Here is a 26,833-nt window from a genome sequence, read left to right as displayed (position 1 = left end):
ATAATCTTCCATTAAGATATTTTGATTAATCTGATTTTTACTTTCAATTACACCTCACTGACTGAAATAATTTCATGAAAATATTTTAATCATGAATCACCCTTTAGTGTGATTTGGAATATTCTGCAGTTAATGAGGAATATAGAGTTGTCATAACTTGATGATGCTTTTAGGTACTAATTCTTTTTAATTGAGATTATTGATTCATGAATTTTCTGTTTAGAATATTGCGAGATTGTGCAATCACATTTCGCATTTTATGTCTTTCTTTAATTAGCCATCTTTCTTTTTTTTTCTTTTTTTCTATTCAAAGTGGAAAATTCTTTCATTTAATCTGTCTGATGGACAATGCTGAATCCATGTTTGAATACTACAACAAGTTTGTACCATCAGTAAGTAACAATTCAATTTTAATCCGTGTTTGATTACAAGTTTGTACCGTCAGTAAGTAACAATTTGATTTTAATCCGTGTTTGATTACAAGTTTGTACCGTCAGTAAGTAACAATTTGATTTTAATCCGTGTTTGATTACAAGTTTGTACCGTCAGTAAGTAACAATTTCATAGCAATCCATGTTTCATAACAAGTTTGTACCATCAGTAAGTAACATATTGATGTTAATCCATGTTTGATTACAAGTTTGTATCATCAGTAAGTAACAATTTGATTGCAATCCATGTTTCATCACAAGTTTGTACCATCAGTAAGTAACAATTTCATTGCAATCCATGTTTCATTACAAGTTTGTACCATCAGTAAGTAACAATTTGATTGCAATCCATGTTTGAATACTACAACAAGTTTGTACCATCAGTAAGTAACAATTTCATTGCAATCCATGTTTCATTACAAGTTTGTACCATCAGTAAGTAACATATTGATGTTAATCCATGTTTGATTACAAGTTTGTATCATCAGTAAGTAACAATTTGATTTTAATCCGTGTTTGATTACAAGTTTGTACCATCAGTAAGTAACATATTGATGTTAATCCGTGTTTGATTACAAGTTTGTATCATCAGTAAGTAACAATTTGATTGCAATCCATGTTTAAATACTACAAGAAGTTTGTACCGTCAGTAAGTAACAATTTGATTTTAATCCGTGTTTGATTACAAGTTTGTACCGTCAGTAAGTAACAATTTGATTTTAATCCGTGTTTGATTACAAGTTTGTACCGTCAGTAAGTAACAATTTCATTGCAATCCATGTTTCATTACAAGTTTGTACCATCAGTAAGTAACAATTTGATTGCAATCCATGTTTAAATACTACAAGAAGTTTGTACCGTCAGTAAGTAACAATTTGATTGCAATCCATGTTTGAATACTACAACAAGTTTGTACCATCGGTAAGTAACACTTTGATTGCAATCCATGTTTCATTACTAGTTTGTACCATCAGTAAGTAGCAATTTGATTGCAATCCATGTTTGAATACTACAACAAGTTTGTACCATCAGTAAGTAACAATTTGATTGCAATCCATGTTTCATTACAAGTTTGTACCATCAGTAAGTAACAATTTCATTGCAATCCATGTTTCATTACAAGTTTGTACCATCAGTAAGTAACATATTGATGTTAATCCATGTTTGATTACAAGTTTTTATCATCAGTAAGTAACAATTTGATTGAAATCCATGTTTGATTGGTTAAACAAGTTTGTACCATCATTAAGTAACATTTTCAAGTATTTCTTTATTTTGTCTTTGTTTATAGGCTTTGATCCCTAGTACAATTGTTTACATGGACATGTTGAGGTCATTAGAAACTGCCTGTGCATATGACAACATTCCTCAACTATGGAATGGTAAGTCATTTTATTTTTGGAACTCTGTGGGGGCAACCTGTATAAGGATATTAAGCATTGATGTACAATGAATGAAATTAGGAAAAATGCAATGCTATTTTCCCATGTTCTGTTATTGTCCTCAACAATGCTTTGCATGGTGGGTAAACATTGTGAAATTATTTCATGATGGCATTTCTGAATTATTTTCTTGAAGTGCAGCACATCTATCTCTTAAATTTCTTATATTTTTATATCTTTTTTTTGTGTGTGGAGCGTTGTGGCCAAGTGGATTAGTCTTCTGATTTTGAAACCGAGGGTCGTGGGTTCAAATCCCAGCCATGACATAATTTCCTTTAGCAAGAAATTTATCCACATTGTGTTGCACTCAACCCATGGATACTTGGCAGGAATTTATTCCTTGAAATATATTCATGCTGGAAAAGGCTGTGGGGCCAGGGTAATAATATCCAAGTCATTTGGTGCATTATATTATAATGTGATATGTAAACTATAAAAGAACTTCTTTATTATTATTATTCTCCCCTTCTTTTTCAATTTATTTTTTATTTTATTTTTATCCCCTCTTTCTTTTTTTCTCTCTCTCTTTCACTCTACCTCTTTGTATATGTATTCTCTCCTTTTTCTCCATCTCTTCCTTTCCCCCCTTCTCTCCTTCTTTATCTCTCTCCCCCCCAGATATGTGTATGTATGGTCATCGATATCGCCAGGATGTTTTAGAGACTCTCATCCAGGTTATGGCTACCTCATCCGATGCAAGCCCAGAGGTAATCAATGGTCCCTTGTTACTACCATCCCTGCTCCCGTCTTATAAACTTTTACATTAGGGACTTTTCGCATTTACAATGGAGACTTTCTCTACAATACATTGATTCCTCTGAAAATGCAAATAAAATCACAATGGAGAGCTGAGAGGCTTCTGCCGAAAGTTGGTGGACTGGGACAGCAGATCATCATAAGATTTGCAAATATGTTGTTGTCAAGAGATTCTGATGCTGTCCTGGTTCACCAATTTTCGACAAAAGCCTCTCAGCTCTGTATTGTGATTTGACTTGCATTTTCAATGGAATTGGTGCGTTGTGGAGAGTGTCTCCATAGTAAATGCAAAAAGTCCAGAGTATTTTCAACTACATGTATGAGATTGCATTTAAGCCGTGAATACAGGGATAAGCAACATTTTATCCCATCAGTCTTGCCTTTATGGCAGAGGCAATGCTTTTCTGAAGGAAGCAGTGGATGCATCAATATGATAATCTTAGACTTAGGTTAATACCTCAGTCACATTTCCCCTATGGCGGCTGTACAGGAAGTTGAAAACAGCCATTTTAACATTTTCGTACCATCTACATATAGGTGGTTTGAATAAAAATGAATAAAACGGCTGTTTTCGACCTGCCGTACGGCCGCCGTAGGGGAAATGTGACTGAGGTATAAAGTTTATAACATGTCATCAGGATTTTGCAAGGATGAAGACCTAGACCATAGACAGGATACCAATCAAGTAGTCTAGGTGTAAAATTCAGGTCATAGAAATCAAGGTCAAAGGTCATTTTAGGGTTATGAACTTAGACTATGTTGTTGGTATCATCAAAAAGTTAAAGGTTGAGGTTTCATATTTTTATGATAATTTTGAAATAGTAAGTTAATAGTCAATGAAACTGGGATTTGGTGGTTTTTCAGTTATCACCAATTATTTAAGATTAATATCTTTCACTCAATGTATGTTTATCTTTAAAACTTTACATGTACTTTGATAATGGTGGAAGGTTGATTCCGAGATATTCTTAAAGGATGCAGCAAGCATAAGATTTTATGGTCCATTGAAATGGGCAAATGCTTGGGCTGTTGCTTTTCACTAGTTACTTGTATGAGAGGTTTAAGGTAGCCCATTGTTATAAGGAGAAGTGATATGCAACATTTCGTATAGCACTTGATTCAATGTTTCTAAGTGCTGCATACTATTGCCTTGTCTTTAGCATGGCAAACTTACATCGGGTGCTCAAGCATTCAAGGAATTCCTTCCTACTGGGTACCCTTTTACTACACCTGTGGAGTGGAGAGTGGCAAAGGTAGCCAACCACCTTGCCAAATAACGTCAGTGTTGAAGTGGGATTTGAACCTTGGACCTTATGGTTAAAGTCTGGAGACTTATCCACTGATCCACAATAGTTCTCCAGTCCTAAGGAGTAGACAAAATATCAGCAGTAGGGCCCATTTTCATATCAGATCCAGGGGCAACATTTGTATATCCTTTGAATTGTTCTTATATCCCTTTGCATTAATAATAAAATAATATAAGGTATTGGTATAGCCAACCTTGTTACTATTAGGTGCTCACTGCATTTTGAGGAATTCCTTCTTGCTGGTACCCTTTTACCTCACTTGGGTTGAGTGCAGCACATTCTGGATAATTTCTTGCTGAAGGAATTGATGCCATGACTTGGATTCGAACTGACAATGCTCTGTTCCAAAGTTCAGAGACCAATCCACTGGGCCACAATGCTCCAAGATGCAAGCTAGTACATGTATATACATGTATATTTATATCTTTATAATATTTTCATACATTTTGTAGCATAAATCCCAGTTTTGCTCTGTTGCACTGGACATCATATCAGCAGCCAAAGAATCAACTTCAAGAGCAGACCAAATCAAGTGAGTAATAATAATAATAATTATAATAATGATAATAATGATAATAATATTAATGATGATAATAATAATAGATTTTGATTATGTGGTGAGGTCACAAGAAGTAAACAAAAAATGAGAAAGATTGATCCTAGTCTTATAAATTATGAAATGAGAAAGAGAGAAAAAAAAACAATATAATACAAGCAAAATGAATGAAACAATTTAAACAAGTATAATATTCTAAATAAGTAATTGTATGGAATAAAAAAAATCATTAAAGGTTTATTTTGGTACTGGTAACAACAAATAAAATATTCACAGAATTTCGTTGATTCACAATATTCACATCTATCGGTTGCAGCGAACAGGCCAAATTTCTAACTTTGGGGTGACACCGCGCAAAGGCGCAGGCAGGGCACAGTGCTTGTCCTTCAAAAATGAAAACCATATGGCAAGAATTCACCAAAAACGGTCTGAATTTCGCAAAGAAATATGCGGGTAAATTTTTCTCCTACCTCCTGGACCCTAGTAGCATATCTGGTCGAGCTGCATCGGCCAGCGCTGAATAATCGCATGCATGCATTCACTTTAGTACTAGCATGCGCAACAGATGTCAACATTTTCCCATGATGCATTGGGAATTTCTGCCTCTCCGCTGCACCCAATAGATGGCTCACCATATTGTGAATCCCCCAAATTGAACAAAACTCGCACACAATTATAAAAAAAAAAAAGTTACATCTACCAAATGATTTTTCACAAGAATGTTTAATTACAGAGTAATGAGCAAGTGTAGATCAGAAAAATTACGCAAAAATGCTGTCTGTCCATAGTCTGGTCCCATGTGTAATGAAATGAATTTAATCTCAAGCAAACCTGAAATAGTTTAATTAAACTTTGTTCTAAAATGAGCATTCTGGCGTATGATAAATAATGTACGCTTGCTTCCAACCATTTCCTCTCAAAATTAGATTTCTACACCAGAACTCGATCCTAGCTTTAAGAATATTTTTATTTTACTTGATTAAATAGTATGCCACAGTATGGGTCATTTGTTTTTAAATTGATGTGCTTGATAGTGAGGTGCTATATTCATTCCTGATGTCGATTTGGTTGGCATGTATGCTTAAAGGGAAAACATTATTCAGTGATTTTGGCAAGAGGTTTCTGTGAAATGAAAACATATTATTTTGTCCACCTATCAAATTCCTGTCTATTCATTGCCAACATTCTTGTTCTAATTGTTAGGTATACCTGTAGATTTATTTGTTATTCAGGGTATGGGTCAAAGTTATTTTGGTTCTTTCAATTCTTTGTTAATGCACAACATCCGCTTTGGATACAATCCACATTGTTGTCATAGCTGTGCTATAAAGAAACAAAAATTAAAAAATAAATGGTTTTCTATATTTATTGCATATATTCCATCCAACTTTTTATTTTATCATTCATTGTCAGAGGTTAACTCAGTGAACCTGGTGTGTAGATATAGTGTTATTTGTTTTCTTTGCCAAATATTTGACCTAAATTGTGACACAACACGTTATTCCGTGAAATTGCCTTGGAATTCTCTGGAACCATATGAAGTTCTTCTCTGTTGATATTGTTGAGGCCAGTGACACTTGATATGTAATGAGTGCTAAATTCAATTCTTGTTATTCTCATGGGGGAGGGATTTAGAAGGGATAACATTATATTCAAACTTCAACCATCTGTTTATTTTTTTTATTAAGATTGTTGTAGTAATTTATGACCTTATGCCATATATTTTAAAATGATTTAAAAATAAACCAACACCCTGCTCAGTGCCAAACCGAGGCATTCCACTTGAACAGGTAAAAGTGAAAGTTCATAAATTATTTCCAAGAAGCAATTTTTCTTTCATCTGACAGCTAAGTTTTTATTTGCCAACTTTAATAAACAAATTTTATGGGGTCTTGACAAAAAAATGTGAGAAATATTTAACCCCTGCCAACCTTCTCAGTCACTTCAATCACCTGACGAGATTCTATTGGTCATACCCAGAGCAACCTCTCACACACATGGTGACAGAGCTTTTTCAGTTGTAGCTCCTACACTCTGGAACTCACTCTCCCTTAGCTTTAATAAGCTCTCATTCCTTCCTCCATTCACTTAAAGCAGCACTTAAGACATACTTTTATCTCTTTGCAAATAATCACAGTGAATTTGTCTTAGTTAAGTCGGATGTTCAGTTATTTAAGGTAGTTAAGTTAGGCAAAATGTTGAGTCTATTTAGGTCATGATATCAAGTAGTTTGTGCAATGTAAAGCGCTTAGAGAAATTTTAATAGGTGCTATATGACTATTGTATTAGATATAAAATATTTCTATCTACATTAACTATGGTGGATGATTTGTACGTTAAATTCCTTTTGATCAAATGGAAAATTTTATCCATCACAAATTTTTCTCAAACTTTCATTGATTTTTTCACAAAACTTGTTCCAATCGTTTCATTCTCCTTTAATAGCTCAAAATAAATCCAGGCCAAATTCTTCTGAATAATCTTCCATGAGTGTTTTATTGTTTTTTGGCATATATTCCTCAGTGCAGGTCAAAGGCCAAGGTTTATTTTTATATTTCATTGAAATTGTTTTCAGGAATTCCAAGTATCTTGGGCACTCATCCAAACTGTGTGTTTATTTCCTCTCATTCTTCCATTCAATCTTGTGTTGCTTTATTAGGTGTGTGGTTATATGACATTATTATTCTGGTGAGCAATACATTATTCCAACTTAATTTAAATATGCAATTGATTTAATCTAATGAAGCTTATCTTCTCAACTTACACAACATACATTCATACCGTGCCAAAATGGATTTATTTCATTATCAGTATTGCGAGATGTTTTTATTGTTTGTATTTTGACATGTTATATTTTTCTTTGTTTTCATATTTAGATTTGGTTCGTTGACGCTTGAATTCATCATGAGTATTTGTCTTCAAGCTAAAGAATTGGAAGCGTCATGGTAAGCTGTGTTGGTTTTCACTCACTAAACATTAAAGAGCAATATCACCTTGACAATAAATTGATTAAATAGAAATCAGTTTTGAAGTCTTTAATTTGTAATTGTCAATTGTTTGCAGCTCCCCATGTGTGGTCTTATGAAATTAATTTCATTAATATTAAGACTATCATTAAGTTGCAAGTTTGTTTCCTTATTTGGCAAGGGAGAAGAAATGAAAGAATAAGTCAGTGTATAAAAACATCTTACAACTTCATGTATGGGCTCCAACAAGATAACAAAACAGCAGTGACAGTTAATGCAAACATTATTTAACTAAAAAATGTTGACGTTCCTCGTCTTCTTCAGGAGTTTATTATTAGTGCAGTATCGGATCGATCTGTGTACCCAGAAAAAAGGAACCAAGAGTTATTGATGTTTTATCATTACTTGATCACAAAATGAGTGACAAAAGACATACCATAGAAAAGCTTAGTCTCCTTATTCATATGGTGTAACTCACATGATAAATGTTTTATGTATTAAGAATTTGAATAGATTTAAAAAATAATAATTTGGTAGAAGGTATCTGAATTTCAAAAAGAAAGTCACATGTATGGAAAGTTTCATATCTATTTATGTCAACGAAAATAACTGAGGAATGAAGAAGTTTTGTTTCTTTAAACTAATGCTTGAATTTCCATAATTTTAATGAATTAGCAATTAAACAGCAATCAGTGAAAATTCATTCTTATGGAATTACAAAAATGCAAGCATCATTTTTGTCTCGCCTGCATAGCAGAGCGAGACTATAGGCGCCGCTTTTTCGACGGCGGCGTCAACATCAAATCTTAACCTAAGGTTAAGTTTTTGAAATGACATCATAACTTAGAAAGTATATGGACCTAGTTCATGAAACTTGGACATAAGGTTAATCAAGTATTAGTGAACATCCTGTGCGAGTTTCAGGTCACATGACCATGGTCATTTAAGGTCAATGAAATTTGGCCGTGTTGGGGGTATTTGTTAAATTACCATCCTAACTCTGAAAGTTTATAGATCTAGTTCATAAAACATGGACATAAGAGTAATCAAGTATCACTGAACATCCTGTACGAGTTTCAGGTCACATAACCATGGTCAAAGGTCATTAAAGGTCAATGAACTTTGGCCTTGTTGGGGGTATTTGTTGAATTACCATCCTAACTCCGAAAGTTTATGGATCTAGTTCATAAAACTTGGGATATAAGAGTAATCATGTATCACTGAACATCCTGTACGAGTTTCAGGTCACATAACCATGGTCAAAGGTCATTAAAGGTCAATGAACTTTGGCCTTGTTGGGGGTATTTGTTGAATTACCATCCTAACTCCGAAAGTTTATGGATCTAGTTCATAAAACTTGGGATATAAGAGTAATCAAGTATCACTGAACATCCTGTACGAGTTTCAGGTCACATAACCATGGTCAAAGGTCATTAAAGGTCAATGAACTTTGGCCTTGTTGGGGGTATTTGTTGAATTACCATCCTAACTCCGAAAGTTTATGGATCTACTGTAGTTCATAAAACTTTGGATATAAGAGTAATCAAGTATCACTGAACATCCCCTGTGAGTTTCAGGTCACAAAACCATGGTCAAAGGTCATTAAAGGTCAATGAACTTTGGCCTTGTTGGGGGTATTTGTTGAATTACCATCCTAACTCCGAAAGTTCATGGATCTAGTTCATAAAACTTGGGATATAAGAGTAATCAAGTATCACTGAACATCCCCTGTGAGTTTCAGGTCACAAAACCAAGGTCAAAGGTCAGTTAAGGTCAATAAACTTAGGCCATGTTGGGGTAATTGTTGAATTGCCATCATAACTTTGAAAGTTTATGGATAGAGTGAATGAAATGTGGACATGGGTGTAGTTGACAAGTCTTAAGTCACCGTTCAAATGTCATTTATGGTCAATGAACGTGGTATTATGTCATTATATGAATTGTGTTTTTGTGAATGATTATTTTATAGTAGTTTTCAAAGTTAGCACTGCTGCTATATTAAATCGCGTAATGCAGGCGAGACTGCCAGAGGCGTTCCACTTGTTAAAATTAGAACATTGTCATTTCTTGGTTATTATTTTTTTATTGAGGTACCTCATTAAAGAGCAGATGTGGAACTTGCAAGACATGATTTTCATTTTGAAATTCAGATACTGTCCACCAAATGACTTTGTGGTATCCTATCTTCAAGTTGTCTGTACTCGGTCATGCTTAAAGTGAGGATTATAACTCACATCAAATAATAGAAGAGCCTTTAGTCTTTAAAATGAAATGTCATTTATGAATTGTATATGTGATAATGTTAGTTAATCTTGTTTTGTATGTCTGGAGGCACTGTACGTAGAGAGTGAAATACATGACACATATTCATGATAGATTTCATTTCGTATTTAACAGGAGAGCAATGCAGTATATAGAGAAGAAGAACAAAGTACCGAGGTAATTATAGTTTATTATTAACTCTTTGCCCATCATGGACATAATCCCTTCTGTCCCATCCTTGAGAAGGGTTTTGCATGGACTCTGCAAAATCAACTCACATGATTGGTTTATCGTAAAGAAAAGCTTTGGACATTGGGAAGCCCTCGTCACTATATATTGGGTATGACCAGGGGGCCGTTTCATAAAGCTGTTCGTAAGATAAGAGGGACTTTAAGAACGACTGGTGACCCTTTCTTAAGCACTGAACCATCACCAATGAATATACCATTTACCACAAGAAAGGATCACCACTCTTAACTTACAAACAGCTTTATGAATCACCCACCTGGTTCTCATCTACTTTCTCGAACTGGCTTCCCTTAAGCCCGGCTCACACTAGAGGTCCGATGCAATGCGATTTTTTAAATAAATCACATTTTGCATAAAATGTGGAGTTCCAAGAAGTTAAATTATTGTATTGGCATAATGTAAGGAATACTAAAATGATAAAATCAAAATTCTGCTTTGCTGCAAGCCCTGTGTTTGGAGTAGAGTCGAAATCTGCTTTAAGTCGCAACCGATGATGAAATCATTACAATTTGGAATTGAATTTGCTTTTATTCCTTCGGGGAGACTCAAACTGGACTTAATTTTCATTTCAGGAGTCCTCCCACTATTCTGAACTTTGATCGCTGTGATTTTATTGTTTGGAAAGTTCATATCTAATGTTATTACACTTTCTCTGAAATTTGGATCACAACAAATCATATAGTGTGAGCCGGGTTTTTACCCTATCTTAACTGGGCTTTTTCGGACCAGTATATACTGGGGGGGGGGGGGGTCAATTTAACCCCCCCCCCCTCAGATCTCGGCCGATGATTGCGCGATCGCCGCAAAAATTTGCATGCGCGTAGAGCAGGATGTAAACTACAAGACTGTATAGAAATTTTTTTTTTTCAAAATATTACAAATGTAATTGTTTATATTTTTTTATTAATTAATTATCCAAATAAGCGTATAAAATTTGCCCTAAATTTGTTTTTTTGTGTATGTTTTTGCCTTTAACTCAATTTATATAGCTAGAAGAATGCTAATTTTTGGTGGGAGTATCAATTATTACATTTCTAACAAATATATTCAAAACAATTGCAAAAATATGATTAATTTCTTATGTATTTTATTGTTTTTTAAATTCTAGTGTATTTGTTTTTTCAAACCTTTGTTTTTTATTGTTTTTTCCAATGAAGTTTGTCAGGGACCCTTTTGCAATCATAAATAGCATAAAATAAATCCATTAAAACCAACAAAAGTAAAAATAATCATACATTTATGATTTTTGGTTAGAAAACACAATTTGCATTGACTTTGTACACGGAATCACGTTTTTGAGCAATTTCGGGTCTTACATGCACTTACAAAATGTTGCGTGATTTTGGAACCATGTACCCGGTCGTTGCAAATTTGGTCTCAAAAGATGCGCAAGACTTGAAAGTAAAAAGTCAGCGAGCGGTGCGGTAAAAAAAAATTGGTGCGACGGCGCAGTGACGCAATTTGTCGAGGGGGGGTCAAATTGACCCCCCCCCCAGTTCAATAAGGGTTAAACCAGTTTAGGAAACCAGTTTAAAGATTGCTTTGCTAGCATCCCTATCACCATCTCTTGTTTCCAGAAACATTTCATGAAGAGTGGTCTTGTTGCTATGGGAACGCTCCTAACATGCACACACTCTCGTACTTCCATGTGAAGATCGCTTCCCAAAGAATGGTTGTGTCCTCTCCTATGCTTAACATAGATTAACAAGGGAAGGTGGTCTTGAAAACCACATCTCGAGGTTGTTTTGCAGACTGGTTTGGAAGATCACTTAAGATTGCTTCCAAAAAAGCTTCAAGCGTCCCCATTAGACGTTAAACTGGTTTCCACTTAACTATTCTAAGGAAGTAGTGAGAACGGGATGTAAGTGTACAAGAGACTTTATGCACTCTGTGTGTAATGTGAATGTGACTTGTGAAGTGTGACTTGAGTTGAAATTGGCAGTTCACTGTACATTGTTACTCGAGACCAGGGATTCTCAAATGGTGGCGCACCGAGCCTTGCGGAGTGGTGCGTGGGAGCCGGTATGAAAAAAAGGTAGAACATGAGAAAATACAAGTTTGATACTCTAGTAACCTGGAATTGAGGTTTGATCATTTCATTACAAAGGGAAAACAAAAAATTTGCTCTGTTTGAAATTTAAATGCTTATTAATTTCCTTGCATTTTGTGTAATCTAGCATTTGATATTAACCCCTATTATGGAGGATCGATGGTGTTCATCTTATTAATCCTATTCTTGGTGTATTCATGTAAGACTTGTACATAGACTATGTACATGTGTGAACATACTATAGGAAAGCTCCAACAAGAGTGATTGAGAACGGCTGCTCTAGATGAACAAAGCAGGCAAAGAATTAATATATACCATATCCTTAAATCATCTCTGTTTAAAGTCGGTTTTGATATCTCCACCAACTCACTGGATAGTAGGGCGATTGCAGTATTTTAAAGGTTTTTTTCTCCGTCCGCTCATGTGACATTTATCAGGATTGAAGTTAAAAATATGAATTATTGAGGAATTCCTTAATCCCTGGAGTTCAAGAGTTTGCAGAACATGGGAATTTGGGAGAGAAGAAAGAGGGAAAGGTCGTTCTTTTGGTAATCTATTTTGAATCTGATCACGATCCATTCCTCATCTTAATGCCCTCTACCATTTACTATTGAGTCCATTTGTTAAATATATGTTTAGAGAGTGTTTGTGCTGTACTAGACTCAGTGAAGTCCTAATGGTTTTTTGCTTTCATCCAAGTCATTTTAATATATTGCATGATTACCCTATATTCATCACTTGCCCTGCTTCATCATTGAACCATGCCATCAAAACTTTTCTCATCTTATATCCTGATTGATTTCCCAACTTCTATTATTCTTATCATTTTCCCTTGTTGAATCTTTTTTTTTTTTTGACTTGCACCCTAATGCATCGATTTAAGAATATGGGCAATTCCATAGGTTTGTGGACATGAGCTCAATGTGTCTTTGTACATATATAGCCCATCTGAACCGTAACGTGAGTAACCACTTTATCTGCACCCCTAGTAAAAACCATTGTGTTCTTTATTTTTTTAATTATATACAAATTTGTCTCCCTAATATCCTAATATACTTCTTTGAAATGGATATAATCAAATTTCATAAAAGCCTTGCATGAGGACATTTTTCACTTATGTCCACTTTTCATTTTATGCATGTCCAAATCATGTAACATGAGTAACCGACACATTTCAAAGATTTGCCAGGAGCATAATGAAATTTCCCAAGTTTTGTTTTTATACAAAGGATAGTCAGACTGCGTACTATGTTGTGATAAAGAGATGTTTAGTTCCTATCAATAATAATGGAGTTACAGCTCCAAGTATGAGTCAAGGTGTCTCCAAATGTAATGTGAGTAACCGTGGAATAGCCCATATCTGTTTCAGCTAGAAAATGTACCAAGTATGGTTTTCCATCAACAGCATGATCAGCTTTTCTTCTTCATTTTGATACCAAATAAGATGTGAATATTTCACACATAGATGAGCCAGAATGGTTGAAATTGTAAAATCAAAACCAGGTTGCACAGAAAAATGGGTAGGGTTTTGATGAGGATGCGACGTCCTTGCGAAAGAAGATTATGGCTCATTCGCATGTCTTGTATTCTGTGTCAAGTTTCTTTCTTTTAATCTACAAATGAGAGTAGATTTAGAATCACTTGTGAATTTGTGCACAAATTGTTTCTGACATGCCTCAGCATTGTGTTTACCCTGGAATGCGTGAACAATTCACAAGGTAGTTGGTTATTATTATTAATTATTTGGTGTCACCTGTGACACAAAATTGTGACCATCAGGTCTCTCCTCCCAATACAACTGAATCGGGGAGTGCAGGTGGACCAGTGCACTAGGGTTTTCCCCTACACTTATATGAATAGAGCAGTGGGTTCTTAACGCGCAAAGGTGGTGACTCTCCTCTACACGTGGCCTCCATTTAACGTCCTATCTGAGGGACGGAGTGTTTTCCACTGTAACATAACCTGAAACTATGGAACAGGGGAGGTGCATGTTTACACCCAACCCAAGCTTCAGTCATTTGCCCAGGATGGTCTCGAACCCAAGATCTTTGTTTCAACAGGCAGATGCTTTAAAGACTGACCTAACTCGTCTTCAATCAAAGAAGCGATTTCCTTCTTACTATTGATTTACAATTTTGAATCGAAACATATTTGACTATGGTGATATTTGTCTTTAAAGATGAGTTTTTTTATGGCATGCACTGTATACATGTAGTGCACCATTGAGGATTTCAACTTGGTTCTCTCTTCGTAAAAATGTGCCAGGCTCAGTTTGAGATGTGTGATGCCTGTTTTTGTAACAAATCATATTTTTGAAAGACTTGAATATATTGTGTGAGTGAAATTCTGAGTTTCTTGTAAAGTATTTTAAAGCTGTGGTGAAGTTTGAAAATCCAATTATTCAGGATATTTTCTATCTGATTCAGTAGTTTATGGTTCTTTATATCCCAGTATCAAGACCTTTTTACGTATTCTCACAGTGAACCTTAAAGCCTCTCTTTAGTTTTGATAATTCCCCCAGAAATCCAATGTATCCCTGATATAAGTGTGTCTGTTTTTAAAATGCTATGGTCTGGATGAAATAAATGTCTTTTAGTGTATATTTTTTTCTGCATTTTCATGGAAATATATTTTGATTGGGCACCCAATTATTTTAGAATTAACTGTACTTTTTATTTTTATTTATTCGGTTTAAAACATAAATACATGATACAAAGGTCCAAATATCATTTATTAAATTTCTTGACCACAAATCCCCAAACTGACACTTGGTACTTTTGAAAAGTGACATTTTAATCTCCAAGATGTGCTCAATCATGTATGACTTGACATATTAATCTTGTTTTCACACAGAAGTTACATGTGGTCAATTAGTGCCGCAACCTTCTTGCCAATATTTTATGCTAAAAATCAGTTTAGTTCTGGAATTTTTGAAAGGGGGAGGGGCACTACTTTTTTATGTGCATTAATATATTTTGTTATATTTAAGTTTTATGTTTGCTTGGTCTCCTTTGTTGCTTTTGATGATTTGATAAATACATATCAAATGCCCTCATTAAATCTTTAAAAAGTGTCTTTTCTGATCATTTCAATCTCTTTGGGAAAAGTTTAGGCTTTGAAGTTGTTTTGATTTATAATAATGAAAATATTTGAGATGACGGATGTTGCGTAACTCATGATATGAGCGGATGTCATTAATTACCAAACATGTCAGACTTTTGTAAAACCATCTTTTTTATGCCCCCGCAGACGAAGTCCGGAGGGGGCATTAAGCGTTACCCCTGTCAGTCCTTCCGTCTGTCCGTCCCCCCTCTTGGTTATTTGCGACGTCATATACAAGCAGCTTTTTCATATATCATGTAAAAATCAATTAAAATTTGATTGTACCTTCTGTATATCAACAGACAAATCATTTCACACAGTCCACTCCTGAAAGAAACAAATGAAATTGGTTAGCGTGAACCACTAAAAACAACATTTATGCATTTTACGATACATTTTGGGCTGCTGCTCGCTTATGATGTCACACATCAATAACTTAAATTTCTAATAACGGAATCTTTATGAACTTTCTTCAAACCACCAATATTTTTTCTGGTAATTTTACAACAAACTTTTTGTCAGGGCGAACTTCCTCTCTAAACTCTCAGGACCATGATACAGTATGTCTTGGAAGTCAACAAAGGATTTAACAGTTTTTGTGCTTATTACTATTTAAAGGGAATATATGTACTTTTGAAGTTGGACAAATCTAAGGTTTTGTCATTATGGTTTTTTGATGGATGATGCTCATGCATTATAAATATTTGAATTTATTCAAGAGTCAAAACTAGGCTCGTGCTGTGACGTTTGTTGTGGGCGGTAGGAAGGTACATGTAGGGAGAGTCAGGAAATAATTGTTTTCTGGAAAATCATAGAACTTCATATATAAACAAATTAGGCAACCATGCACCTGACAATCTGCTACCCGATTTGAAGAAGAAAATGTCTGCTTAAAGTTTTAAATCATAATATACTTTAGTTCAAATACTTAATCTGTGCTACCATCCTTATTAGAATAAAAGGGAATTAAATATCTAGTAATAATGACGTCATAGCAATCATATGATTGGCTACTATTTAAAACCAATCTGACCTACATGTATACTCCAAGATAAATGCAATCAACTGAAATTGTTATATAAGTATACTGACAGATAATTTGACCTTAAATAAATCCTTCGCAATGATATATCACCTGGTTCCGATAATATCACTCTGAACCTCTTGAAAATGTGCTCGAATTCGTTTTCCACGGTTCTGTGCAGGTTATTTAATCATTCTTTGTCTCTTGGTCAATTACCAAAGTCTTGGAAGGAGGCTAACTTTTCCCCAATACACAAATCATTATAGAATTGGATAAGGTCTTTCTTATCAAAATGCAATAGGGAGCAAAGGGTCATTCACAGAGGTGCAGTATCATCTTGGTTCCTTGTTTATCTGGTGTCCCACATGGAAGTGTGCTGGGGCCGACCCTATTTAATCTATTTATTGACGACACCCTCACTCAAACTATATCGCCGATTGTACTATTTTCAGATGATACACTTATATATAGACCCATCTCAAATGATATGATATCCAAATTCTCCAACATGATCTGGACAAAGTCAATGAATGGTGTGCAATTGATAAAATGCAAAAAAAACCAAAGGTAATGTGCAATACATGCACTAGGCATCCGGGTATTCCTAATTATACCCTTAATGATACTATAATCGGACCAGTTTTTTTTGTCTCACCTGCATAGCAGAGTGAGACTATAGGCGCCGCTTTTCCGACGGCGACGGCAGCGGCGACGGCGGCGGCGACGGCGGCGGCGACGGCGACGGCGGCGGCGGCGTCAACACCAAATCTTAACCTGAGGTTAAGTTTTTGAAATGACAGCATAACTTAGAAAGTATATGGACCTAGTTCATGAAACTTGGCCATAAGGTTAATCAAGTATTACTGAACATCCTGCCTGAGTTTCATGTCACATGACCAAGGTCAAAGGTCATTTAGGGTCAATGAACTTAGACCATGTTGGGGGAATCAACATCAAAATCTTAACCTAAGGTTAAGTTTTTGAAATGTCATCATAACTTAAAAAATATATGGACCTAGTTCATAAAACTTATACATAAGGTTAATCAAGTATCACTGAACATCCTGCATGAGTTTCACATCACATGACCAAGGTCAAAGGTCATTTAGGGTCAATGAACTTTGGCCGAATTGGGGGTATCTGTTGAATTACCATCATAACTTTGAAAGTTTATGGATCTGATTCATGAAACTTGGACATAATAGTAATCAAGTATTACTGAACATCCTGTGCAAGTTTCAGGTCACATGATCAAGGTCAAAGGTCATTTAGGGTCAATGAACTTTGGCCAAATTGGGGTATTTGTTGAATTACAGCCATAAATTTGAAAGTGTGTTGGTCTAGTTCATAAAACTTGGACATAATAGTAATCAAGTATCACTGAACATCCTGTGCGAGTTTCAGGTCACATGATCAAGGTCAAAGGTCATGTAAGGTCAAAGAACTTTGGCCACGTTGGGGGTATTTGTTGAATTGCCATCATATCTCTATAAGTGTATTGGTCTAGTTCATAAAACGTGGAAATAAGAGTAACCAAGTATCACTGAACATCTTGTGCGAGTCATAGTAGTTTTCAAAATCAGCACTGCTGCTATATTGAATCGCGTGATGCAGGTGAGACGGCCAGAGGCATTCCACTTGTTAATTCAAATATCTAGGTGTCGTTTCGAACAATAAGCTGACGTGGCATCACCCTGTCGAATACATATGTCGTCAAGCAAATCGTAGGCTAGGCTTTGTTTTTTTGGTCACCAAATTACTAGCACCTCACACAATATTTTCTATCTATAAATTCCTCGTCCCGATACTAGAAAACGGTCAGCCAGTCTGGAATCTGCACACACAACTTCTGATAAATAAAATTGAATCAATACAGTGTCGAGATACGGGGATTGCACTCAAGCAAAGGTGCCAACAAATGTGCTATGATGACCGACTGCCGCTCTTAAATTGGCAATGTCTACATTCTTGCCGTAAATATTGCCTTATCTCTTATGTTATGAAGTCATTGTTCCGAGTAATTGAATGTACTACTGTTGGGTGTGCCATTTCAGTAAATACTCGCCGAACTGATGAAGTGAGGTTTGTCCACCTCCGTGTGCAGACTCAGCGGTTGCATGGTTCGGAAATCAATGCATTTCCTCGTTACTGGGATGAGCCCCCTGAGTCCTTGCGCAGGGGGGTGGTCGAGACTTCCTTATTGAGATGGCTTGTAGCACTTGGGCGTTGCCGTTACCTCCACCAGCGCCCGATTTAATAAGTTGTTTAATGTTTGATCCCTTAGAAGTTAAGTCTTAGTAAGTTTGATTTTAAGTATTATTATACCATTTTGGGTGTGTTTACAATTCCTTTGCCTGTGTCACTTTTTCTTTTCCTTTCCCACCCCCTCTCTTTCTCTCCCACTCTCTCCTTTTTTCTCTCTTTGTCACCTTCAGTTTTCTTCTCATTCCCCCGTCATTTCCACTCATTTTCATTTACTAGTTTACTTTGTGTTACGGGGCCCCAGGTGGTACATGAGGTGTATTTTTTAAGAACAAGCAGGGGGTAACCCCATGCTACTAAATTGTTTCACACACTTATTCCTCTTTCTTTTAGCATTGCATTATTGGAAGACTTCATCCAGCTATGTGTAGATGAGCAGGATATCACTAAAGCCTTAGTAAGTTTTATGAATTCCTCATGGGATTTCCTCCAACCTTTTTTTTACACATTCACAGTCATTTACACTTCATCCTCTTCAAGTACCCCGTGTTTAAAGCCTCCAATGTCTGAGTATCTGTAATTTTTTTTCTCCCTGTTTAAATAAAAAAAGTAATTTGATATTGATCTTCCTGCTTCACCACCCCAAAAATTCACTAGGAAAAAATAATTTTCTTTTTACGGTGATGTATGAGGATCCAAGTTTGATCACCTTCTGTTTAGATGGGGTTTTATGAATTGATGAGAACTACATTTTCGTCTCACCTGAACGAAGTTTGGCTGAGACCTAGTGATCACCATTCCTGTTAGTCTGTTGGTCTATTACAAAAATGTTGCAGCTCTTGTTCAACCTGTTCTCATTTCTTTATTTCTGCACCAATTTGTTCAAACTTTGTACATGTGAAATCCTTGAGTGCCCAGGTCAAATGATATGAGCCTGTGTCCATCCTTTTCACAAGTCTGTATTCAACTTGCTCTCATTTCTTTATGTCTGCATCAATTTTGTATACTCTAGGTACATATGATCATTGGGTAATAGCACATGTATGTTCATAAGGAGGATAAGGTCAAAAGTCATCTAGGGATCAAAAGATTGGTGTATTGCATATTGATCACAAAATCATGTGCAAGATTTGTGGTTCGCGAACCACCTTGTTTGTTATTTCATTGATTATGAAATAAAAACAAAGCATAGGCGGATCCAGGTGGGGGCCCGAGGGGCCCGGGCCCCCCTATTGGCGGAGCAAAAAAAAGAAAAAGAGGGAAAAGAAAGAAAAAAAAGAAAAAGAAGGGAAAAGAGAGAAGAAAGAAAGAAGGGGAACATATGAGGAAAAAGACGAGTGAATAAAATAAGATGAGGGGAAGACTTGGAAAATAATTTTAAAAATCTTTCATGTCACTATACAGTATAAAATTTTCGCTCGCTTTCATTGCCTTTTAGGTCAATATGGAGCTCAAATATCAAATTTTGAAGTCAATATCCAAAACATATTTCAGCTCGGAAATCGAACTTTCATTATTTTTTGGTTTACAAATTGATTTTTTTAAAGTGCTCTGTAAAAATTTATGTTTTATCTTCTGAATATTAACATTTTCTGCTCGCGCTGCGTGCTCGCAAAATTTGATTTGTCAGGTACCTATTATTTTCCTGTATTCCATAAAGTTCTCAAATATCCCTATTCAGGTCAAATTGTCAAAACGTAACAGCTAGCGCTGCATGCTCGCATTTTGATTGGTGATTTGATAATGTATAAATAAATATTAATTCTATAACAAACTAATTAAATTCTCATCATGCCAGTTTATGAAAAAAATTCGGCTCGTGATTTGCGCTCGCATTGATTGTTGAAGATATATTAACTCATGCATGTTATTCATAATTACAAAAGTGCTTTAAATGTCCAGTTTTCAGGCCATAATAAATTAACAGATTTCGCGCTCTCATTTAGGCTTATTAGATGAAGAAATAATATATTAATAAAATAATCTTTTTTTCAGAATGGAATATCAAACAGTTTCATCTCCAGCTTAGGAAGAGAAAAAGGAAGATAGTCATCATTTTCCTATGATGACATAATGTTCTTAAAATGTCCCTGTCCTATGTCAAAGTAACTCAAAGTAATAATAATGTAACATATCAGATCTTTTTTTAACTGATTCATATCCACCTCACAATTTTCCTACAAAGTGCTTGAAATACAGAGCTTAAATTGGCCCTTTTCTTCAGATCGGAATATCAAATATTTGTAGCTCGCGCTTCGCGCTCGCTTTGTTTTTTCATGATGAAAAAAGATATTGAAAATGCCCAGATTCTAGGTCGAAATCGGAAACATGCGCACACATGTTATTCAGATACGCATCTTGTTCTCTATTTAAATCAATAATGAGCCTATATATCCAGTTTCAGATCAGAATATAAAAAATTTTCTTTCCGCTCGCATTATTAATGTAGGAAAATACCAAAAAATACAATTTTTTTTTCATGATTTACAAAACATGAAGAGAGTGTCCCGTATTTAGGTTTGAAATCTCAATTTTTTTCGCTCGCTTTGCGCTCGCATCAATTGTTTGGTTATATACTTAAACCATTCATGATTTCAAAAGTGCATAGAACGTTATTTTTGTAGACCGGAACGTCAAAAATTTTCAGCTCGCGCTTCGCGCTTGCATTTAATCATTGAAATATGTATCGTCTTAATGGCTTACTGCAAAACGTCCTTAACAGGTCCCTTTTCGACAAGGCCAGAACACATTATAAAAATTTCTGCTTGCGCTGTGCGCTCGCAGTAATTATCTTGTTACATACGCATCTTGTTCAGGTTCACAAACATTGCCCAGAATGATCAATTTTCAGGACAAAATACATGAAACTTCAAAATTGTCAAACTCGCACTTCGCCCTCACACTATTTAAATTCACGATCAAGAAAAAAAAAAGAGAAAAGGAGAGGGATAAGGGTGAAATATAATATAATTTTCCAAATATTATGTTAAAATCTATCACGAACTTGGCTTTTTGTAAAAAAAAAATGTCAAAAATTTTGCTCGCTCGCTTCGCTCGCTCGTAACTTCTTATTCATTTTACGCGATACGCCTTATCGAGCCCCCTCAAAATTTTTGGCTGATTACACCACTGGGACAATCCCTTCAAAGAAACAAACATAAATCAACTTTGAGAGGCTGATCGGGGAAAATATGGGTGAAAATTTTTTCGGGCCCCCCCTATTGGCGGAGGCTGGATCCGCCCCTGCAAAATATTTGTAAGACGTAAGAAATCACATGTATAATAGCTTTTTATTTTAACATGTGAAATAAATGGGAATAGAAAACAATGATAGGCGTAGCTTTTAACAAGGCTTCACACAGATATCCTTTTAAAAGATGTAGGATAGCTCTGTTGAACCTTGATTAAAGCTTATTCCCATTTATTTGTCATATGTATATACAACACCCACACATGCACACATACGTATATATGTTTTATTTTGAATGAAAACTGAATAATATTTGTTAATACATATTGATGAAAGGTAAATTATTGATATGATCCTTGCAGGGTTGCGTAAGGCTGGCTGTAGGAAGCGGATTACCAGGATCTGTTGGGTTAGCTGACAGCATCAGAACAAATCTCAAGCTTAACAATCAACAAAGGTAACCTTCCTCAACCTCTGAAACTTCTATGTCAAGATGGAAATAAATCTTCTTATTCTCCCTGTTTTTTTTCTCATTTCTCTAACTATGAATCATTTATGGAGATGATAAATGAGCTATGTATTCATTTGATTTCATGAATAGGAAGTCCTGTATTACATGTACATTGTATCTTCAATACCTTTGAAAAAGGTGAAAAAATAGCAGTAGAAAGGTTTTATTTTTATTTTTATATTGGTTGCAAAACCAAATGCCTTCTTTTGACAAAAATGAGACTGCCGTAAAACAGTCAATATGAATCTTTGGTTCACACACAGTTCAGACTTATGATGTAATAATTATGCGCTGTACATGATTATTTCTTTATAATATGTTATTATTTTTTTATCCCTATATTTAATTTTATGAATGTTCTTATTTCACAAAGTTACTTTATGAAAAAGACTTTGGATACTTTCCTCATATAAATTTATTCTTTATTTAGTGGAAAATTCAGTTGTTAATTTTACTCCCAAACTATTTTTGAAAGCTTTGTGTAATTTTTATCAAAGGAGTTTTTATCAAAAGAAGTGAAAATTTTATAACATACATGGAGTTCAATGTAAATCTCAGTTATTTTTCTAGTTATTTTTCATTAATTGATCACAACTATATATCTATATCCATAATCAGCATACTTTCAAGCCAAATTGTTATGCTTTTCTCTTTCATCTGCAGTCCTACCTGTCATATTAGTGGTTCTCACATTTAAATTTGATGTAACTGGGATACTTTACCCTTCACATTTTCAAATACGTTTTCCTCTTCTTTTTTTTATTCTAGGAAACTATTGGAGGATATAATGATTGAGGAGGATATGTTATGAAGCCCAGGTTTTGACATACCAGGGCCCCGTCTTACAAAGAGTTACGATTGATCCAATCAATCGTGAATCTATGGAAATCCATCAGTGTCATAATTTTTTCCACAGGAAATTTGCAAAATGTCCTTTTTAAACAAAGGAGAACACACCGAATTGTCAAGAAATCAATGAATTTATGAATATACATACAAATCTAGAATTTTTTTTCCACAAACATGTATTTTATATGTTGACTTTGCTGGCTTTCCATAGTTACGATTGATGGGATCAATCACAACTCATTGTAAGATGGGCCCCTGTTTTGGAATAAGTTATCTACTTGCCTTTTAATGGTTGCTATTCCCCTGTTTGTTATGGAGTATTAGGAGGGAAAGAATACCATACCATACCAATGGCACAAATGTGAAAGGTAAAATTTCATGGAATGCATGCCTTCAAAAGAAAAATATCCATCAAAGTAAATTTAGCTTCTGATGTTTCCAACAACAAAAACGTTTTTGAAACAATTTGATTGCAAAATAGTCAAACATTCTGCATATTCATGGTTACTAGCCAGATACATGTATAAAGGAGAATATCATGCAGAACTTGGCTGCCTGGAGGTTTGATATAACACTTTACTGTCTAGGAAGAGGTATGAAATGCCCATGTATTAAGAATTGTTTTTTAAAACATTAGAGTCACAGGTTTTTTGAAGAATTTTGTTCAGATGTTTTTGAAGGCAAAGGAATTGGTATCAAGAAAAAGTATTATAAAAAGAGGCAGAGAGAAAGAAGAACAAGATGATTTTGAAAATTGCAATTTTTCAACAAACAAATAGAATACTCTGAAGGTTTAGGTCAGTGGTATGTCACCTGTAATAACGTAAAAGCTAGAATCAGTGTCGCCAAGACTATAGCATATTAAGGTCTACCGTATACTTGTTCATAATTCTTGAGACAAGTTTGAAGCCTGTCTGTATGCACTGTACTGTAGCTTGGTGGAATGGCGTTTTAAAGCATCGGGGGATTGTTTTGTCATTGTACCGACCAACTTTAAAGCCGATCAACTCGGGCAGATCAAATAAACTGTCCAATAATTTCTTCATCATACGATCTTTGTAATATATAATTCATGTTAGGTATTGCCTCTCTGTGATGACTTGACCAAGACTTATTCTGGTAAACCCTCTTTGCGAGATTTGGGGGGAAAAGATTTTTACTTGTGTTTTATTATTTTCTGAAGTCGTGGAGACTCCAGGTGAAGGTTTTGTTCTTGATAGATCACGGTGCATTCATATCGTGGATTATGTGAAGATGTGGTTCACTGTGTTAAAATGCTTTAATTTAACAGTGTGAATATGATTCCACACTGTGGACACCGCTACAGTGTGAGTGATCACAGTACGTTCACATATTAGATTATGTAAAGATGTGATTCACTTTGTTAAAATGCTCAAATTTAACAATGTGAAGATTATACCATGCTGTGGACACTGCTACAGTGTGAGTGATCACAGTGTGGATTATGTAAAGATGTGATTCACACTGTTAAAATACTCAAATTTAACAATGTGAAGATAATTCCACACTGTGGACACCGCTTCAGTGTGAGTGTTCACAGTGCATGCACATAGTAGATTATGTAAAGATGTGATTCACTTAAAATGCTCAAATTTAACAATGTGAAGATGATTCCACACTGTGGACACTGCTACAGTGTTAGTGTTCACAATGTGTTCACATAGTAGATTATGTAAAGATGCGATTCACTCTGTTAAAATACTCAAATTTAACAATGTGAAGATGATTCCACACTGTGGACACCGCTTCAGTGTGAGTGTTCACAGTGCATGTAGATTATGTAAAGATGTGATTCACTTAAAATACTAAAATTTAACAATGTGAAGATGATTTCACACTGGACACTGCTACAGTGTTAGTGTTCACAATGTGTTCACATAGTAGATTATGTAAAGATGCGATTCACTGTGTTAAAATACTCAAATTTAACAATGTGAAGATAATTCCACACTGGACACCGCTTCAGTGTTAGTGTTCACAATGTGTTCACATAGTAGATTATGTAAAGATGCGATTCACTCTGTTAAAATACTCAAATTTAACAATGTGAAGATGATTCCACATTGTGGACTCTGCTACAGTGTGTTCACAATATGTTTACATAGTGGATTATGTGAATATGAGGTTTACAATGTCTGAGCATTTGAGTATTTTAAGTGTGAATAAGATTTCAAATTGTGTTCCACACTGTAAATGCACTATGAACACACTGTGGTAACCACTGTGGAACACTCTATTATATCCAGCAGGGGTGTTGAGCTCCAAATAATGTGATTTGTATACTCACATTCCTTGGGAAGGGTATCTAAATTGTGCTTTCAACACCAGCACCAACTCTGCACTTGAAATCACCCAATGGTGTACAGTGCTACATACCCCTAAAGCCTTTCTACACATTGAGTCACACCAAAGAAAAAATTTGTTCATACTTCAATATCTGACAATTGTCTCGTCTCATTTTACACATTGACAATTGTTATAGGATTAACAATCAGAAGGGGCTGTATTCTTATTTCTTAAATCAATTGATAAATTTGGATATTTATTATGCAATGTGTGTTGTCATGTATGCATTATTTCACTTGTATTGAGAAATGAAAAATGAATAAATTTTACTAAACTAGAGCTGGTCAAACCTTCCTGTTTCTTTCTTTTGATGATTGTATTCCATTCAATTTGATTGTCTTCCATTTGTGTGTACTTCAGTTTTTTTGTGCGACTGATGGAATCATTCTAAATACATCTACTTTAACCCCCCTTTTTACACACTTCCTCATCTTCCATTCATCACCTTCTTACACACATCATTACCTTCTTCCACACATCACCTTCTTTCACGCATCGTCACCTTCCACACATCATCAGCTTCTTCCACACATCATCAGCTTCTTCCACACACCACTTTCCTCCACACATCATCACCATCTTCCTCACCTTCTTCCACACATCATTACCTTCTACCACACATCATCACCTTCTTTCACACATCATCTCCTTCCTCCACACGTCATCACCTTCCTCCACATATCATCTCCTTCTACCACACATCATCACCTTCCTCCAAACATCATCACCTTCCACACATCATCACCTTCTCCCACAGATCATCACCTTCTTCCACACATCACCTTACACACATCACCTACCACACATCACCTTCTACCACACATCACCTTCTTCCACACATCATTACCTTCTTCCACACATCACCACCTTCTTCCACACATCATTACCTTCTTCCACACATCATCACCTTCCGCACATCACCTTCTTCCACACATTATCTTACAGACATCACCTTACACACATCACCTTCTACCACACATCACCTTTTTCCACACATCATTACCTTCTTCCACACATCACCTTCTTCCACACATCACTTTCCTCCACACATCATCACCCTCTTCCTCACCTTCTTCCACACGTCATTACCTTCTACCACACATCATCACCTTCTTCCACACATCACCTTCCTCCACACGTCATCACCTTTCTCCACATATCATCACCTACCACACATCATCACCTTCCTCCACACATCACCTCCCACACATCATCACCTTCTTCCACACATCACCTTACACACATCACCTTCTACCACACATCACCTTCTTCCACACATCACCTTCTTCCACACATCACCTACCACACATCACCTTTTTCCACACATCATTACCTTCTTCCACACATCACCTTCTTCCACACATCATCACTTTCCTCCACACGTCATCACCCTCTTTCTCACCTTTTTCCACACGTCATTTCCTTCTACCACACATCATCACCTTCTTCCACACATCACCTTCTACCACACATCACCTTCCACACATCACCTTCTTCCACACATTACCTTCTTCCATAAATCATCACCTTCTTCCACACATCACCTTCCACACATCACCTTCCACGCAT

General features: G+C 35.5%; 1 protein-coding gene across 1 annotated transcript in view; it reads left to right on the top strand.

The window, feature by feature from the left end:
* The window catches only part of LOC129272531 (small ribosomal subunit protein mS39-like), a 57,740-nt gene extending 32,197 nt beyond the window's left edge, over positions 1–25,543 (top strand). Inside the window, exons 16-24 of the mRNA XM_064107446.1 lie at positions 314–392; positions 1,723–1,813; positions 2,492–2,580; positions 4,389–4,468; positions 7,369–7,437; positions 9,856–9,897; positions 18,741–18,804; positions 21,900–21,994; positions 22,817–25,543. Coding sequence (XP_063963516.1) covers positions 314–392; positions 1,723–1,813; positions 2,492–2,580; positions 4,389–4,468; positions 7,369–7,437; positions 9,856–9,897; positions 18,741–18,804; positions 21,900–21,994; positions 22,817–22,859 — 652 coding nt within the window. The 3' untranslated portion in view covers positions 22,860–25,543. The remainder of the gene's footprint in view (positions 1–313; positions 393–1,722; positions 1,814–2,491; positions 2,581–4,388; positions 4,469–7,368; positions 7,438–9,855; positions 9,898–18,740; positions 18,805–21,899; positions 21,995–22,816) is intronic.
* The last annotated feature ends 1,290 nt before the right edge of the window (positions 25,544–26,833 follow it).

This window comes from Lytechinus pictus, chromosome 12, assembly GCF_037042905.1.
Source record: "Lytechinus pictus isolate F3 Inbred chromosome 12, Lp3.0, whole genome shotgun sequence".
NCBI classification, from domain to species: Eukaryota; Metazoa; Echinodermata; class Echinoidea; order Temnopleuroida; family Toxopneustidae; genus Lytechinus; species Lytechinus pictus.
This window is presented reverse-complemented; position numbering and strand designations above follow the sequence as displayed.